Below are 19,312 nucleotides of genomic sequence, written 5' to 3'. Positions count from 1 at the left end.
GAGCCCCAGGCCTAGGCCAGTGCTGCTGACCTAAGAAGGGCTGGCCAGAGGCCCCGGCTCTCTCGAGGGCCTTTTCCTGCCCACTTCACTTGGGATTCCAATGCTTGTCAGTGGCCAAACTGCATAAGAACCTAGGTCTTCTGTCTCCAAGTCCAAGGCACGATGTCTCTAATCCAAGGCTGGGGTCCCAGGGATCAGACCACCCACCCTACTGAGAAGAGAAAAAGGAACAGAGCCTGAGAAGGCAGTGCTCAGAGCATCATGCCCCCGTGGAATGAGAGCCGGCGTGCACCCACCCCCCAGCACTGGGAGTCTTGAGAAAGGGCAAGGTCCACATTGTTTTCCAGATAATGGCAGCAGAGGCTGTGTACTGGAATCACAACAAGTCCTGGCCTTGCCCCTGGCTCCATCTGGTGACAGTTGGCAGCTGACATCTTTGCTTCTGGCCCGAGTTTCCCCTCATTAAAAATGGCATCTTTATAACAGATTTCTGCAAGTCACTGTCAATAGGACATACCCCTTGTTTTGTACCAGTCATTCCCCTGGGGGATTGGTCTGCCTGACACTATTCTTTTTAAATACCCTCCTGTTCTATATTATTCTACATCAGAATATCAGGTTCTAAATATAGTATGAATCACTAAGGGATCTTCCTTTTTAAATTACTTTTCTCATACCATACAACTTCACCCCACAATTAAACAGCTGGGTTTCAAATCGAGTCTTTCGTGTCTTCTTTTCAAATAGCCGAAAGATCCCATTTGTGCCCATGTGCTTCACTCTAGCCCGGCCTGTGAGGCAGGAGTCATCCAGCTTCTGGCTTGTTCTGTGCAGGTTTCGTAGCTTTCTGCCTTCACTGGGTGGAGTAGGCTCTTAGTTGAAGCTGGGAAGAGCTCCCATCCACAAGCAACCCGAACGTCCACTGGTAGGGGTTTGGCTGCATGACTCAGGGCCCATTCAGATGATGGGACCCCAAACAGCTGGTGACAACTCCTGGGTGACACAGGGCCACACAGTGTGATTCCGTCTCTGGAGAAACAATATGGACTCGCAGGTGAAAGAACTGAAATTTACACCAGCATGAGGATGGTGCTTCCCTCTAGGTGACAGGATGATGGCTGATTTTTTTTTCTTCTTCTTTTTCTTTTTTCCTTAGCTGTGTGAGTTGGAATCTATGAGTGTTCCAAGAATAGTCCTTTCAGGCAGGGCTGGAGAAGTCAGGGAAAGAGGAGGGAAAGTTGCTATTTTAGAGTGATCCGTGCTTAGAGCAGAACTGTTGGAAGTCAAGATGGTTCAGGGTGGTACACAGATGAACATTTTTTTTATTTTAATAGGTGACTGTATAATGTGTATTAAGAAAAAATATAAGTAGTGCACTAGTCCTATGTGATCAAGTCCCTGCTGCTCTCTCTGACCTCATCCCCTCCACTCTCCTGGTTATTTACTCCATTCCAGCCCAGCTGGCTCCTCACCATCCTTCTCACACACAAGGTGCCCCAGGACCTTTGCACGAGCTGTTCTTTGTGCCTGAAATGTTCTTCCTCACATATATCCAAGATCCACTCCATCTCATCATTCAGGTCTCAGCTTCACATGTCACCTCCTTTTCAGGCTCCTAACTCTACACCCCCTTTTTGTGTTTATTACTGTATGATTATTTGCTTGTTTGTTTACTAGACTGTGCATCCCTTGAAATCAGGGCTATGTCTGTTCTGTTCCCCACTGCCTCCTGGGTGCTATATGAATGGCACCTGGCATGTAGTGGTCATCTTTGTGGGTGAGAGGAGGAGGAAGCCATCGGTGGGGATTGGAGGCAGTAATCTTGAGGGTGGCTCCAGCTCTGCCAGTCAAGGAAACAGCGTTTATGCCTAGAAAAGAGCAAAGCTTCTGACCTCTCAACAGGGGCCTCCAGGTCTCAGTCCCTCTGCTCGCTTGGGACTCTGGGAAATCAGAAACAAGGGCCCAGCATGATTACTTAGTAAGACACCTGCAGCTGGTGGTCTCTGAGCTAGCCATTCAAAACATAGGTACCCTCTGGCCCCCAGCCTCTCACTCATTTAGGTCAAGGCACTGCAGCACTGGGTGCGCGGGGAACCCGTGGCCTGAGAGACAAGGCGAGTGGTCTAGCCCGGCTTTGGCACTGATTAGTCTGTGATTAGTCTGTGACTTTAATACTAGGGACTGGCAGTTATTGGGCCCAGCTGTGTGCCAGGCCCTCTGCACACATTCTTTAATACTGCAGAGAGCCCTGTGAGGGACCGTCATTATCCCTGTTTTCTAGAGGAGAGACCTGGGCCCAGGAAGGTTAACGTGGCCGTGGTCCACACGGTTAGTGAGTAGGAGAGTCAGGGTGTATCCGGCTCCTAATAGGTACTCAGTGTCCATTTGTAGAATGAACTAAGTGGATGAATAGCGTCCCCTAGGGGATTTGGGCTGCTGCGGGGGTGGCAGTGCCCACCTCTCACCAACCCCCTGTCCCTGCCCCCACAGTGCCCTCTGGACCACTGTTGACTGCCCTGCTTGTCTTCACCCTTGGTGGCATCCAGCAAACCAGGGACCAGGGTCTCTCCTGCAGGTCAAACCCCACTGCGCACAAGACTTCATCAAGTGAGAATATGTACAAGAACAGAGTCAGCGGGCCTCCAACAGGGAGAGGAGGGGGGCTTTCACCAGGGCCAGTCCCCGCCGCCATGCACACATTATCCTCAGGTGTCTCCCCTTTGCTGTGCCCGCCTCAAGCTGGTCTGCTGTTCCTGCCAGCTCCCGTAGCCTGGCTGGTGTTTGTGATGCTTCCCCCATTGAATTAACTCACTATTTGTACTTCTCCATGAGACTCAGTGGAATCCTCTCTCTGGAGGGAACATCAGACCTGCACCAGCACCAGATCCAGAGCAGCCTCCCTGACTGGGCTGTCTGACTTCCAGTCCCACGTGCCAGCCTATGAAGTGCCTTCTGTTCATTTAGCACACATTTCCTGGCACCCCATGTGCCAGCTGGGGGCTCTGGAAGACACGCAGAGACCACGCAGGCTCTCCACAGTGCCACTTCTGCCTGTGCTGTGCCCTCGCCTCGCCCCCCAGTCTGGAGTCCCGTCTTCCTCCCTGTCTCTCTGGCCTGCACCCACTCCACTTGGAATGCTGCCTCCTGAGAGGTGGGCCCTGTACCCACCCTGCGCCCCTGCTGTAGGTCCTTCTCTTGTAGCTCTTTCTAGTTGGGTTTTTCTTCTCGGGTAGCACCTACTCCACTTACAATTTAACCATTTGTAAAAGTACTTCTTTGATATCTATCTTCATATTCAAGCTCCATGAGGGCAGGGCTCGTATCTGTCGGTTCACTCTTATATCCCCAGCACTTAACTGGTACACGGTCAGTACCTGAACAATATATGAAGACTGAATTAGGGGCTGAATGAAGAAGCTTACAGAATACCCTCAGAGAAGCCCCCCAAGTTATTGGGAACTAGAGCTTTTAAGACAGAAGTGGAAAAAAATCTTTGTTTTGCAATTGTTAGATGTTTTTCTTACCTGGTATCACCCATCACCCCCCCATCTCAGGGGTGCACTAAGGTAGATGAGAGGCCTTGACACAGTGGAAGGCCCTCTGGAAATTTTGTCCCTGCTCTGCCACAAGCTAACCATGTGACTGTAGGCAAGTCTGTCCTCTCTAAGTCACAGTTACCTACCCAGGCAGGGGGCATCATGGTAGGAGCGTGACCTTTGTCATCAGATAGTATCACGGCTGATTTGGGAGTTGCACAGTGTCACTAGGAATGCCCTATACCCCTTTGACCTGCCGTCCTTAGGGTGGTAGGCTTTAACCTCTTGGTCACAATATGGCTGCCATGGCTCCAGTATTTACTTCGTCATGCAGCCACATGTTAAGGCAAGAAGCCAAGGAACGGCTGGCGGAGGGACAGCCAGGGACACGGGGGCAGTGGAGAAATGAGGGGACCAGAAAGCTGTTCTCAAAGGTCTGTCACTGGAACAAGAAGAGAAAGTCTTTCTCAGAGGCATTTCTAGCCAACTCCCCTTCAGTCTTACTTGCTTGAGCTGGATCACATGGTCACTCTTAGCTGCAAGGGAGACAGGGAAGGGAATGCACCATGGTGAGAATGGCTGTTGGGCGGCAGCCAGCATGTCTGACGCACATACCCTTCAGCTGGCCCTTGGCAGATGCCACTTTATATTGTTAACTCTCATGTTCTCAGCACTAGCTTTCTCACCTGGAACAAGAGCCCTGGGAAGGCAGGGACCAGGCTGAAACCAAGTGAAACATGTCAGGAAATTCCTATTGATTGGCGACTTTACCCCTTGTTACTCGATTCTTCTCTCATGGCCAAAATGGTCCTCCTGTTAATAAACACCAGCGTCTGTCTCACATTGAACATGATTTATTGTCCTTTCAAATAACAAATGGGCGTTTTTTTTTAAATGAAACAAAACAAACATGATAAGAGTAAAAAAAAAAAAAAATCACTGAATGGTACCATCCAAAAGTGATCTTGATGATATTTTGTTAAGCATCCTCCCACGTCATCTTTTCTCTCTCCCACCTTCTCCCTCCACACCCCCACCTCTTACCAACACCATCACACACAAATCTAGTTTTATACACATGGCTGCGCGGGGCACACATTGTACTCTAACCGGTGTTTTCATTTTACAATCCTGTCGGGGTCCGTTGCTCTGGTAGGTTCTGTGGAGCCCCTAATTGCTGGTATGTGGCTCATTACCTCACTGGTATCTCACTGTTGCCTGTTTGATTAAAACTGTGTTCTCTGAAGCCAGGGTGGTCTTTTTCCCCCGCTGGGGAGGGCTGTGGCTCTAGGGCCAGAGCCACATTTCTGATCAGGTCTCCCTGACGACTGGAAACTGTTGTCAGTGGTCACACAAGTGAAGCCGTGAGCACTGACCCTAACCCAGGCAGCCCACATGTGATGAGAAACACATTTTATAACCTCATTAAGCGGCTCCCAAATCAGGAAATTTAGCTTTTCGACCCACTGCTGCTCCTGTGATGTTCATTAGGTAAATTCGCAGATCCTGTGCTCCAGTCTGGACCGTGCGCCCTCTTGCTGTCCTGTCTTCCTTCCTGTGGCTGTGAGCCCTGCTTCTCCTCCTCCGGGGGGCGGAAGGGGTCTTCCCATGGTGTCCGGCCTCCCTGCTGCCCCTTGGCCCGGGGTCACTTCCTGTCCTCAAGAGGACAGACACCGGACACCCAGCACCCTGTACTTTCTCCCCCAGCTCCACTTAGCAAATGCAATAATGTCAATAACAGTCATCATAACAGCTGAGCTGATTGAGTGCTTCCTGTGCCAGACCCTCTTCTTTACATACTGTGGCCCAGTGAGGGTAGTCACTGATAATTACTAGGCCCATCTCCATGGAAAGTTGAGGAAACTGAAGCATCAAGCAGTTAAGGAAATTGCCCAGTCACAGGTCTCAAGTCTGGCTCCAAAAGCACCCCCTTAATCTGAACTCTTAAAGGGATTATTGTGGAGGATGGAGAGATGGTCCTGGTGCCAGGGAAAGGGTGCTGATAAAAGGAAGCAGAGGAGGGGCATTTAATCCACCGTGGAGATGGAGTGAAAAATCATGTGTTCCAGCAGCTTAGAGTCTGTGCGTTTGTGAACCTCCAGAAATAGGGGGTAAAACTGTGTGTGTGTTGGTGCGTTTGTCACAGTGTCAGAAGCATCTGTGATTCAGAGAGGGAGAATGGCTGCTGGGCCGGATGATCCTTCAGGGTCCCTTCCAGCTCCTAAGCCTGTGGTTCTGTGACCATATAAGGCCACTGTGCCTGGGGAGTCTTACTGCAGCAAAGTGCACTCCTGCACTGAGAGGGGGAAGCAGAGAGCAAAGGGAGCCCCAGCCCAGGCCCCCTGCATGGTCTCCAAGGCAACAGAGAGAGGAGCTGGGATAGGGGAGGTGGTGGTGGCGGGGCGGGGAGTGGGGCTCCTCCTTGATCGCCTCTTCCCGGAAAGCTCAGACCTGCTCCAGCCGGCTCAGCTGCTACCCTCCCTCTCTCTCCCCATTTCCACTTGGGATCTTCTCCCTCAATTGTGTTGCCAGGTTTCCAGAGTCCAGCTGGTGGCTCCTGTCCAAAATCAAACACAAGGCTGCAGAATCAGCCCTTGCTTGCTCCCCAGGTTTCTTCTGGTTTGGTAGCTTGGAAACCCCCACACCCCTCAGAGTCCCTGAGTTTGGAGTGGTCACCAACACAGCATCTAGCTTGACCCTCCTTTGCTACCCTGGCTCTGAAGACATAGGAAATCTGGTGAGTTCCCACCCCAACACACACACACACACACACACACACACACACACACACACACACACACACGTATGCCTCCTTTAGTGAGCTCCTTGGAGAGGGGTGGGTCTTGTGCATCAATGTAGTCCTGGTTCATGTAGTTATGTCCCACTTCCCCTGAGTACTATTCAGAGCCTAGCCCTGTGCCAGTTATGGAGAGGAGAACTGAGATGGATGAGATGTGGTACCTGACCTCCAGGGACTGACAGGCTGGTGGTAAAGACAGAAAGTTAATAAACAAGTGCACTAGGAAATGGTCTCCCAAGGTACGAAACATGTTTTAGTCATGACTGTATTGGTTGTAAGTGACAGAAACCCAAATCAGATTAACTTATGCAGAAATAAGAGGGATATCACTCAGAAGTGTAGGGATAGGGTTAGGTTCAGGAATAGCTGGATCCAGTGGCTCAAATGATGTCTCTGGGACTTGATTCTGTACTCTGTCACTCAACTATGTAGATGAAGTTTGGTTTGTCTGGGGCTGCTGCAGTGTGAGATGTCAGAGGTGCCACATGCAGCCTTACTCCTGCTTTCCAAATCCTGGCCTGGTCTCCTCCAGGGCTCAAACCTGGGCTGTCACAAGAAACCAGAAACCAGACTCCCCTGGGCTGCCTCTCCAACCCCTAACCAAACACCTCCTTTCCTTGCCCCATAATCCTTGGGCTGATATTATAGGAGATGTTTTGATGCTCACTTTGTATGGGAAATCTCTGGGTTCTCTGGGAACTTAGATATAGGGATCCCAAAAGAAGCAGCAGTCCTGCCTGTCAGCATCCACCTGGTGGGCACAAGCACAGCCTCGAATGCCATTGTCACACTTACCAGCTGCGTGACCTCGCGTAACTGGGTTAACCTCTTTGAGCCTCAGTTTCCTCTGTCAAGAGAAGATAAAATTATCTCCTAGGTTTGTTTTGAAGATTAGACGAGATAGTGCATGTAAAGCACTTAACACAAAGACTTGACCCTCAAACATTAGTGGCTGTTATGATTCTGCTTCTTTTGTACCACCAGTGAAGGAAATTCTATTTGGGGGATTTTGACTTTAGAATGAAGATATTATCACTAACAGCTACTATATATTATATACTTACTATACAATAGGCACTTTACATTTATTCCTCACAGCAGTTCCTTGCAGCTGAAGGAACCAAGGCCCGAGGGGTTAAATCCTTTGCCAGGAACGCACAGCTCATCAGTGATGGAGCTGGCGACCCTGTCTTTCTGACTCCTAAGCTCTGACCACTCTCCGGAATGAGATGGGAAATCGAAAATAAAGGGGCCTTAAGTGATACTTTTAAGGATATATAACTGAAGTCAATGCTGGGGCGAGGGGCTAGGGAGCAGAGAAGAATGGGGCATGAAAGAAATACTGAAGGACTTACACTAAAAAAATCCAGCCTTTTTCTCTGAATGGTAGAATTATGAACATTTATTTATTTTTGGTGTTGTTCTGTATGGTGCAACTTTTCTATGTTTGAGTACTTACTACTTTGTAGTCAGAGGGAAGGGAAGGTGTAAAATTCTACCCTGAAGCAGGAAGCCCAATTTTAAGCTAATATAAGCCAGTATGAACAAGTTTTGCAACCAATAATCATGATTTGAGCAATTTTTGGCCAAACTGCTTCATTTTTGTAAACCCCGAATGAAGCTTCTCTATCTCGGGCCACCCCAGGCACCAGTGAGACCTTCCAGGCAGTATTCTGCCTAGTCCAGTCTGAGGCTTGAGGGGTGGCAGAAAGGACTGTGTACCCAGAGACCCGGGTTCTGCTCCTGCCTGTGGCTCTCACCCTGCCTGCTGACAGCCATTAGGCCAGTTACTCAATCTCACTCAGTCTCCTTTTCTAGAGATGGGTATAATAAAATCCTACCCTCCCTACCTTGTTAGGTGGTGTAAAGAATTAATACTAACAGGTATGAAAAATGACAGTCCCATCCCCTAGTGGAAGGAAATCCTGTAGGCAGCTGAGGGTCTAGAGAGTATTCCTAGGAGAGTGGCAAGGCCTGCTGGTCCAGAATGAAGCATGAGAAACTCATTGCACTGGCTTCTTGGGAGAGTGTGTCATGGGGACCAGTAAATCCAGACTGCACCTCTCAGGTCACCCAGAGGTCACCCTCTGAGGGGAGTCTGGTCTCGGAGACTTTTTTAGTGATGGTTCTAGAGTTTACAATATGTATCTTAATTTATGCTTTACTTTAAAGTAATATTATGCTACTTCATGTATAATACAAGAGTTTTTCAACAGTATTTTTCCATTTTACCCCTCCCATCCTTTGTGCTATTATATAAATATTACTTCTGTGTAATAAATTTTCAGCCTCTTTCCTCTCTTTGCTTCAGTTTGGATGGTTTCTATATTGGTATATTCAAGTTCACTAATCTTCTGTGTGTCTAAATCTGCTGTTAATCCCCTACAGTGAAATTTTTATCTCGGATATTGTATTTTTATCTTTAGATACTTCGTTTTGTTCTTTTTTTTTTTTTTTTTTTTTTTTTGCGGTACGCGGGCCTCTCACTGTTGTGTCTTCTCCCGTTGCGGAGCACAGGCTCCGGACGCACAGGCTCAGCGGCCATGGCTCACGGGCCCAGCCGCTCTGCGGCATGTGGGATCTTCCCGGACCGGGGCACGAACCCGCATCCCCTGCATCGGCAGGCGGACTCTCAACCACTGCGCCACCAGGGAAGCCCCCGTTTTGTTCTTTTTTATCTTCCATTTCTTGACTCATTATACTCACGTTTTCCTTTAATTTCTTGAAAATATTTTAAATAGGTGTTTTTGAGGTCTTATTTGTTAATCCCATCATCTCTGTCACTTCTGGGTCTGCTTCTGTTGACTGATTTTTCTCCTGGTTATGGGTCACACTTTCCTCCTCCTTTGCATATCCAGAATTTTTTTATTGGATGCTGGATATTATTAAGTGTCTGGGTTTTGTTGTCCTCACTTAAAGAGTGTTAGATTTTATTCTGTCATGCAGTTAAGTTACTTGTGGGTCAGTTTGGTTTTTTGAGGCCCATTTTTCAGTTTTGTCAGGGCAGGTCTAATGTAGCCTTTACTCTAGGGCTAGTTTAGCCCTACTACCATGGCATGAGCCTTCTGGGGTTTCTGCCAAATGCCCTAGGTGTCAGCTCTCCACTCTGGTTAGTCAGAACTTGAGCATCTCCCAGCCTTGGGCCAGCTCTGGGAGGTGTCCACCTTATAAGCTCCCTGACACTTGTTTCTTGAGCTCGTAGAGTCTCACTCTATTCAGCCAAAGACTCAAGGAGACCCCTGTTCAGATATCTGGAGCTTTCCCTCTCTCTGCACTTTTCTCTCTGGTACTCTGCCCTTCAATTCCCAGTCCCCACAGCTTTCCTGAACTTTTATCTTTATCCCATCAGCTCAGTAAGACCCCTGTGCTCTGCTTGGGTCCTCCCTCCCTGCACTGAGGTCTGGTAGACGCCTCCAGGCAGAAAGCCAACGCAATCATAGGACTTACCACGCTTTGCTTCCTTTCTGTTCCAGATCATGGTCCTGTGCTGCCTGTTCTCCAGTGTCTGAAACCACTTGTTTAATGTATTTTGTCCAGTTTTCTGGCTGTTTACAGTGGAAACTAACAATTCCCTTTGAGATCCCCCTGGGGTTGTGCACCAATGCCTCAGACTGGGTGTACACTCAAGAAACTTGTACAAAAACGGAATTAGGGCTAATAAAAGTCAGTGGAAAGGCAATAGGGTCATTTTGATCTGCTTCTTAGAGAAACTCAGGATAAAGACTCACAACCCAGCACCAAGTCACATTTTATAACAGGAATCATTAGTATCCATCAGCTGACGAATGGGTAAGTAAAACGTGGTATATCTGTACATGGAATCTAGTTTGGCAATGAAAAGAAAGGGAGTACTGATGCATGCTACAACATGGATGAACATGCCAAGTGAAAGAAACTAGTCACAAAAGACGACACCTCGTGTGATTGCCTTTATGTGAAATGTCCAGAATAGGCAAATTTATAAAAACAGAAGGCAGATCAGATGAGTGGTTGCTTACTGCTGGGGTAGGGGATGGGGAGGGACTGCTAATGGGTACAGGATTTCTTTTGGAGAGGACAGAAATGGTCTAAAATTAGCCTGTGGTGACCATTGCCCAACCTTGTGAATATACTAAGAAGTACTGAATCACACGATTTCCATGGGTGGATTGTATGGTCTGTGAACTATATCTCAGTAAAACTGTTTATACAAAGAAAGAAAACTTGTTAGCAGTTTTCTGCTGTACTGAAGGATGTGAAGGGCTGGAGAGGGGCTGTGAAGGTGGAAATGGAGGTCTGAGCTACTATACAGGTGGATGTACATGTTACAGGTAGCATTGAGTCTTGGACTGAAAAACATGACCACAGGAGAGTTTGCACGGAACATGACTAATGTTGGATGTTAGTCTTGAAATCCATTTGTCCTTTCTTAATTACCTCAACCATGAGAGGATTCTTGCAAAGTCTTGGCTTTACCCCCTCTCTAGTTCTCTCTCCTCCCCAGACCCTTGTCGGCAGTGGGCATTCACTGAGCGGCCGCCATCTGCAGGGAACAGGGACCTCAGGGCATGTCCAGCCTCAGCCCTGACCCCAGAGGAACCTGAGAACAGGAGGGCAGGGAGTGTCGCATGGCCTCTGAGAACTGCAGTGTCGCCTTCGTGTCCTCCATGTCATGTTCAGAGCCATCAGAATAAGGGTGACACAGTGGTCACATCCCAGCTGAGGATGGGGGAGTAGGCAACTCCTTCTGTTGGCTTTTCTCTTGTCAAAGAGGAAGGTTTTAAGTGAGTGCTCTTCCCTTCATTAAAAGCAGTGTAAGTTTTCTGTGAAAGAAAAAATGTATTCTTCGTGTGCAGGCTTCTCGCAGGGGTCTTCAGCAGTACACTCCTAAGTGGATATTTAAGTTAAAACCCTGAGCTTTGCTTAAAAATACTAATGGTGAACATTTATCGAGTGCTTAGTGTGTGTTCTAAGTGCTTTCAAGTATTGTCAGCCCCTTGACTGATCTTTCTTTCACTGTACACAGGGAATGTAAAAAGACTGCATTTCTTTTTTCCACTGTTCTGTTTTTCAGATTAATTTTCAGTAATTTAGGTCAATTTTTCCTTCAGATTTTGTGGTTTTATCACAGCAGCTCAGTAATTCAGCATCCGAGCTGGGCCCGGCCCTCAGCCGAGAGGTTGGCTGGGGTGGGGCTTCACATGCCCGGCACGCTTGGTGCCAGATGTGGACAGCACACTCATCAGGCATGCTGTGTGTGGTTTTGCTCTAGGATCATCCACGAAGATGGCTTCTCTGGAGAAGACGTGAAACAGTACAAGCCCGTTGTCTACAGCAACACCATCCAGTCCCTGGCAGCCATCGTCCGGGCCATGGACACTTTGGGCATCGAATACGGTGACAAGGAGAGAAAGGTAGGCTGCTGCGCCCATGCACACGGGGAGGAGAGGGCCGTCTCTGGTACCCGCTGCGTCCTCTTTATAAGGCCAGGCTGCCGTGCAGGGACAGGACGATACTGTGCTGTGTCACCCGCCAGTGTACCAATCGACCTGGCCAATACAGTTAAACAGGGGCTCTGGTGACAAGCAGACCCGCCACAGCACAATCGCCAAGGAAGGAGACAACAGCCACAGAATTCCAGGGTTTATTTTGCAGATGAGAAAGGGTTGGTGACTGCCCTAAACAGGGACTCTCACAACATTGTCCAAGTACATGCCCTTGGGCAATTAACCTGAACAGAAAAAATATTTCTTAGACAAAACAAGCCCCACCTAGCCACCCTCTTCCCTCCTTAGGAGAGCTTTCCTTACCTTGTTGGGGGTGGGGCAGTCATTTGAATTCAGTCTCTTCCCTCCTTTGCCCCATGGGTTGTGTTTTCTGCCCCTTCGAGGTGAGTCTGAGGACCGAAGAGGCTCTCCTTCCTGTAGGAGGTCGACATCATAGAACAGGGACAGTTTTTCAGTTGAGTTTCCAGGCATCTGATAAGTGGTGAATGGAATAAGTTGTAAAAGCCTCTTTTTTGCAAACATTTGCATTAACTGTAAGACTGAACCTTACACAGCTATACTGGCAAAGCCAAATAAAAGGTGGCAGGGAGGGAGGGAAAACAGCCTCAGATAAGTCTATCTAAAAGTGACTCTTCATCTCCTGGTGGGACCCTGAATCCCAGCGATCCCCCTCCTGTGACCTGGAGTGTGAGGAGGGGAGCAGATGGAGGCCTCCAAGCGCCTGGGCCCCTCCTTGGAGGCTCTGGACGGAGAGCATTAATCTCTGATTATTGCGTGGTTTGGTTATACATAGCGTATATATCCTGTCTTGGCTAAAAAATCACCTCCCTTACAGAGGAAAACTATGTTCACCGTCTCTGGGTCTGATAAATCATCTGCGACAGATAGCTTTAAATGTAAAATTCAATATTTTATGCACAAAATCCTGATTCCATGCGACAGAGTCATCCCAGCTCAGGCATTGCCTCCTCCCGGAAGATGGGAACTGGGTGACTGAGAGTGTGTCCAAGACCAGCCTGGGGTGGGGAAGCCGGGCGCTGCCCCTCTGCAAGGCTGAGTCTGGAAGCTGGTTCTGCAGAGGAAGTACTTCTCCCCAGGGACTAGCTTTGGATTTGGTCGTAGAGCCAGGGCCCGCGGAACCAGGGGCACTGAGTTCTTCGGTCTTGTTTCCACTAAGTATTCCCTGAGAGTACAGTGTACCAGGCCTTGCTGGGGGTACAGGAACGAGCACAATAAGAGTGGAACTGGAGAAACCAGTCAGCAAAGAGCAGCTCAGATCATCAGAAGTAGCCAAGACAGGTTACAAGTAGCCAGACAAGTTACAGGGCTTCATTCATTTTTAATGATAATGGCCACAGTGCTTATACAAATAGCTCTCTTGTATTGAACACCTACTAGCTGCCAGGCACTGTGCTAAGCATCTTACAAGTATTAACTCACTTTACTCAACTCAGGCATTAAAGCCCAGAGCAGGAAATGCCTGGTATGATCTTCAGACATGGGACAGGCCACAGGCCTTTGGTCTTTCTGTCTGCCTTTTGGCCAAAGAGAGAGCATGGAGCCTGAATCTCAGTTAACCAGACCACAGGCCCAGTGCAAAAGCTCACGTGTCCACAGCTCACACCTTACACAAACACCCACACAAACACACATGCATGCAGGCACACACAACCACAGCCTGCGAGATCTTCCAAGAGTATGTGTGTTCACCGCCACGCCCACCTCCCAACCAGTCTTCTTTCCCCAAAACCTCCTGCCCGGATTATAATCCAGACAGTCAGTGTGACTTCAGAATGCTTTTCTCCTTCAGTTTTGGAAAACGTTTGTTGTTCCTGGGGGGATTTTTTTTTCCCCCCATTTTATTATCCTGAAGAGAGAGATGATTGCTTGGGAATTGCTAGGAAGATGATATATTAAGGACTATACTGTGGGACCCCTTGGCTTCTGTGGCTGTTCCTCTTCTGTGGGATTCCTGGTCGAGACAACCCTCAAGTAGGAGACCAGGAAAGGATCCTCTGGGAAGGGAGACCAAGAGCAGAGTGGGGACTCCCTGGAGAGCCCACTGGACACAGAGAGGAGCTGGAGCCCAGTCCTCTTCCGGCAGGTGGCACCATGGCAAACGCCTGACTGGCCTGCGGGGCAGCACAGGCTTGTCAGGCACAGTCCTTCTGGCTGGCAAAGGCCTCCAGGCCCTGGGGCACCTCCTCCTGTGTTATTTCATCTTAGGCTAAAGTGAGCCAGGCAGCTGGAGAAGGTGTTTCCTGGGAGTGGGCTACTCTGGATTTGCTGTTTGGGCAGCGGGGTGCAAGGATCCCCCGCCTGCCTGCATATTAGTTGTCAGGGGCTTGAGGTGGAAGAGGGCAGCCACTTCAGACTGGGTGGCCAGGGAAGGTTCCCCTGAACCTGGAAGGGATATTTGTGATGAAACTCGACTCTAAGGAGGAGCCAGCCGTGGGAGGAGGAGGAGGAGGGACAGAGGTTCTAAGCAGACGCTACCAGGGCCCTGAGTGAGAAGTGAGCCTGGCAAGTTGGGAACGAGAAGCTCTGTTCAGCCTGAACTGCATCCGGGGGCAGAGGTGGGCCCTGGGGTGTTGGACGCCCTCCAGTCAGGTCTGCCTGCAGCTGGCCAGTTGTTGGTGGCCAGATGCCCTGACCCCAAGGCTGGGTCTCCAAACTCTTTACTCTCTCGGGTTCTCAGGGGCTGCCCACCTGGGGGATCTGCTGTTTGGATGTTGGGAGAACCGTCCCATGCAGAGCCGACCCAGATTAGTGTTTTGGTGTGTAAAGAAAAGACCTCCTTCTCTCTCTTGGCTTCCGCACGTCCGCCATCGTCCCCCCACCCATGATGGCATATCTGGAGGAAAACAGCCCCACACCCAGCACCTGCTTGGGCCAACCAGCTTTATACTCTCCATACAGAGAAGCATCTAGAAGCTTCCTTGCCATACCTCATTAGACCAACGTCCTTGACTTCTCCTGGAAGCTGGCTTGCCCCCCTGCCCTGGCCCCCCAGTGGAGGGAGGACTGACTGGTTTCTCCTGCAGCCTCTCTGGTGTGTGGACTCACCTGAGACCATATGACAGTGCATGAGCCCAAGCCTGAAAGAGCCTCTTTGTTGGGCAAACGGCAGGGATCTCCTTATACACCCCACGCCCCAGCACCCGCAGACCACAGACTGCTCCCCAGAGATACCACACACTCCCACACCTCCAGGCCTCGGCTCAGACGACACCTTCTGCCTCTTGTGCCCTCTCCCCTCTCTTCCCCCTGGAGCTCTTCCTGCTCAGCAAGGACCAGCTGAGCTCCCGTCTTTGCATGAAGGCTTCCTCTCCTTCCCCTGACAGCCCAGCCCAGCTCAGCTCAGCTCAGCTCAGCTCAGCTCAGCGTTTTCTCTGTTGAGCATGTATCTCATGCAGTGTGTCCGCTCTTTCCTTAGAGCAGTGACCCTTGCGCTTTAGGGTGATCAAAACCCATTTGAGCAACTAATGAAAGCCATGAGCCTTCTCTCCAGAACCGTGCACTCACTCACATGTCCAGGAAATTTTTCATACCATTTCAGGGGGCTCTGAAACTCATAAAGCCCACCAGTGGAGCCTAGAATAAGAACTTCATTATGTCTAAGGTCTTTCTGCTCGAGGCCTGTGTCATTCATCTTTGGGTCACCTCCCCACCCCAACAACCAGCACAGTGCTCAGCACATAGTAGACCCACCCAAAAAACTCTCTTGAGTAGAAAGACATTTCTAACTTTCTCGGTACTCAGAGAAAAAAGGAAAAGAACCTGTAATGTTATCACTACTGAACAGATGTTGACTGAGTACCTATTATATGTTTAGTTTGTGCTAAGCTCTGGAGAAAGAGAGGAATGTGGGATGGGGCCTTGAAGGGGCTGATCATCTTCTTGGGAGGACAGGGCTCATAGGCTCATTCCGTGAAGTGGTCAGGGAAAGCTTCTTAGAGGAAGTGAGGCTGGAACTGTCCTTGAAGCAGAGGTATGGCTTCACAGGCACAGATGTAGGTGAGGAAAGGGACTTGAAGCAGAGAAGAGCATGAATAAAGGCCATGCGTTGGTGGTGACCAGAGGAGATTTGACTGACGGAGGAGGCCAGTGGCCAGGACAGAGGATTAGGATATGGGAAGGTGTGGGAAAGTTAGAAGATACAGTTAGGTCCAGATTGGGTAGGCCTTGGAAAGTATGCCAAAGGGTTTGGGTTTTATCCTGTTGGCAGTAGGCAGCCATTGATAAAGTTTGAGCTGGGGAAGGATGGGATGAAAGCGAGTTTTAGGAGATTATCATGATGGCATGTGCATGGTGGGCTAGTGGTAGGAGAGACTGAAGGTCAGGAGGCAGGTTGGGAGCTACAGTAAGGGTCTCGATGGGAGTTGGAAAGGAAGGGCAGCAAAGTGATGTGTGGTGATGAAAGAAAGGGACCTGGTAGTTACTTGGCTACTGGGGCAAAAGTGTAAGGATCAGGGGCTTGCCTGGTGGCGCAGTGGTTGAGAGTCCTGCTGCCAATGCAGGGGACGCGGGTTTGTGCCCCAGCCGGGGGGGATCCCACATGCCGCGGGGTGGCTAGGCCATGGCCATGGCCGCTGAGCCTGCGCGTCCGGAGCCTGTGCTCCGCAACGGGAGAGGCCACAACGGTGAGAGGCCCGCGTACCGCAAAAAAAAAAAAAAAAGTGTAAGAATCAGGAAACTGGGACTCTAGTGTTACTGGCCTGGATGACTGGAAGCAAGGTGACACCTCTGGCAGAAAGTCAGGAGACAGGCTGGGCCAAATATGGTCTCAACCTCATGGGCTCCAGGTGGAATCAGCAAGTAGTAGATGGACTCAGAACTGCAGATCCAAGAATTGAAGATGATGATAATAGTTGCTTTCAATTTTTATGTTCTAGGGCTTGCATTAAACCATTTATATTAATTAAAAATTTTAATCCTAACAGCTACCTGTGCAGTGGGTGCTATTGTTATCCCCATTTTACAAGTGAAAAAAAAAATGAGGCACAGAGAGGCAAAGTGACTTACCCAGGGACATTCAGCACAAAATATATATGTATATAATACAGATTTGTAACCCCAAGGAAGCTATAATTCATATGGCTCGGGTCCAGAGCCGAGTCCCATTTAAATAGGCACAGTACAACCAGGCAAAACAAATCTTCAGAATCCCATTCTCTCTTCTGAGTTTCTCCAAAAATATGAAAAGAGACTCAAAGGGCAACATCCACTGCTTTTCTCACAAGTCGTTTTCTGTCTTCCTCATGTCTGTCCCAGCCCCACTCTCTTTAGCTGCTTTCTCTCTAAGTTCCCCAAGAGACCATCTCTCTACCGCCAGCCTGCCAGGCTTTTCCGCTCCTGTCCTCTTTCTCCTTCTTGCTATTCCGCCTTTTTTCCTCCTGCTTTCTTCCTCCCTCTCCTGCTCTATGCCTAGACGGGGTTCCCTCTCCTCCTCTCCCTCTTTCCCTTTCTCCAACTGTTCCTCAGTTTCTCTCTTTCTTCTTCTCCCTGTCTCTCTCTCCATCTCCGTCTCCCTCCTTCCTTCCCTCCCTACTCACCCCCAGTTCATTATCATGTAAATTCTCTTAACTTTCTGAGTGGAGTCCCTCTCCCTCCCCCTTCCTCCGTCCTCAGCCCAGGGCCTGCATCTGCATCACAAAGGCAGAGAAACGTGTGAGGCAGAACTGACCTAAACTCAGACACTGGAAGGAAGTCTGGGGGAGACTGGACAATTACAGGTTTAGGAGGTTCACTTGGACCACCGTGGGAGATGGGGAAAGTCTGTGAACAATCCCGTGTTATAAATTTTATCACACCCATGTGTATATAAAAATATACGTAACATTTATGTGCATATACATGTATACTCGCATATGTAAAGTACATTATAATGGGACAATAGCGAAGAGATAATGCTTTGAACTTGTATAAGGCTTTATTCAGTTGAAAATACTCTCATTTTCGTTTTTTTTCGTCGTTTGTGCATATGCCTATTTCTCCCATTAAATTATAAACTCTCTGAGGACAGAATATAGATCTTATCCATCTAGTACAATGCCTGACACAAGAAGTATTGGATACTGCATTCAATCAAATCCCAGCTGGGCTTTTATCATAAATGGGTGTTGAATTTTGTCGAAAGCTTTCTCTGCATCTATTGAGATGATCATATGGTTTTTCTCCTTCAATTTGTTAATATGGTGTATCACGTTGATTGATTTGCGCATATTGAAGAATCCTTGCATTCCTAGGATACACCCCGCTTCATCATGCTGTATGATCCTTTTAATGTGCTGTTGGATTCTGTTTGCTAGTATTTTGTTGAGGATTTTTGCATCTATGTTCATCAGTGATATTGGCCTGTAGTTTTCTTTCTTTGTGACATCCTTGTCTGGTTTTGGTATCAAGGTGATGGTGGCCTCGTAGAATGAGTTTGGGAGTATTCCTCCCCCTGCTATATTTTGGAAGAGTTTGGCCCTGCGTAAATTATTTAACTTCCTTAACCCTCAGTGTTTCTCTATGTAAAACAGGCATAATTCTAATACTGTCCCCTTTCATCTGTTGTAAGATTAAATGAGGTAATGACTGTGAAGCACTTAGGACAGTGCCTGACACGTACAGCACTTACTGGGCGGCCCAGGGTCAGTGACCCAAGCGGGACTAAAGATCAGTGCTGTTTCTGGAATTGCTGCCCAGCCTCTAATGTTCCACCAAGAGGCTTCATTAGAACACCCCCTCCTTAGAGATAATGGCACTATTTGGGGAGGCAGAATCAAATTTCATACTTAGATTCCAGAATGTCATTGGATCTCCTCTGGTAAAAGAAATCTTGACATTTAAGTCACACAGTGGAGCGCTGAACACTAACTTCTTCTTTTTTTTTTTTTTTTTTTTTTTTTTTTGCGGTACGTGGGCCTCTCACTGTTGTGGCCTCTCCCGTTGTGGAGCACAGGCTCCGGACGCGCAGGCTCAGCGGCCATGGCTCACGGGCCTAGCCACCCCGCGGCATGTGGGATCCTCCCGGACCGGGGCACAAACCCGTGTCCCCTGAATCGGCAGGCGGACTCTCAACCACTGCGCCACCAGGGAAGCCCCTAACTTCTTTTTAATCGGGAATATGGTGGTGCCATCTCCACGGTGCAGTGCCGTTCACCCTGTGGTTTACACGAATTCTGAAACAGACAAAAGCAAGGATGCTCTCTGGTCTGTGTCTGCCTGAGTTCCTGGAGTCTGGAGAAACCGCAGCGGTCCTCAGTGGTGGTTGTCAGATCTGATGGGGGCTGGGGAGGTGACAGATGAAGGCCCAAACCTGAGGCCAAGAAGAGGCTTCCTCTGGGCAGCAGCATGTACACTGCCGCACGCTAGGTACCGCACCGCTCCTCAGCTGTATCGGACCAGGCCTGGCCTGGCTCTGATCCCCTGCCTGCCCAGGTTAATAGAGTTTGAAACTCCTCCATTCAAGGCCATCTAAGTCTGCTGCTCCATTTTGCAGA

At 49.0% G+C, this 19,312-nt stretch overlaps 1 protein-coding gene across 1 annotated transcript in view; it reads left to right on the top strand.

Moving 5' to 3' along the window:
- Positions 1-19,312, top strand: part of LOC116744142 (guanine nucleotide-binding protein G(o) subunit alpha) — a 152,537-nt gene that overhangs the window by 72,776 nt on the left and 60,449 nt on the right. The window contains exon 3 of the mRNA XM_032613504.1: positions 11,588-11,729. Coding sequence (XP_032469395.1) covers positions 11,588-11,729 — 142 coding nt within the window. The remainder of the gene's footprint in view (positions 1-11,587; positions 11,730-19,312) is intronic.

Source organism: Phocoena sinus, chromosome 19 (assembly GCF_008692025.1).
Source record: "Phocoena sinus isolate mPhoSin1 chromosome 19, mPhoSin1.pri, whole genome shotgun sequence".
NCBI classification, from domain to species: Eukaryota; Metazoa; Chordata; class Mammalia; order Artiodactyla; family Phocoenidae; genus Phocoena; species Phocoena sinus.
Note: the sequence above shows the minus strand (reverse complement) of the source record. Positions and strands in the feature narration are given on the sequence as shown.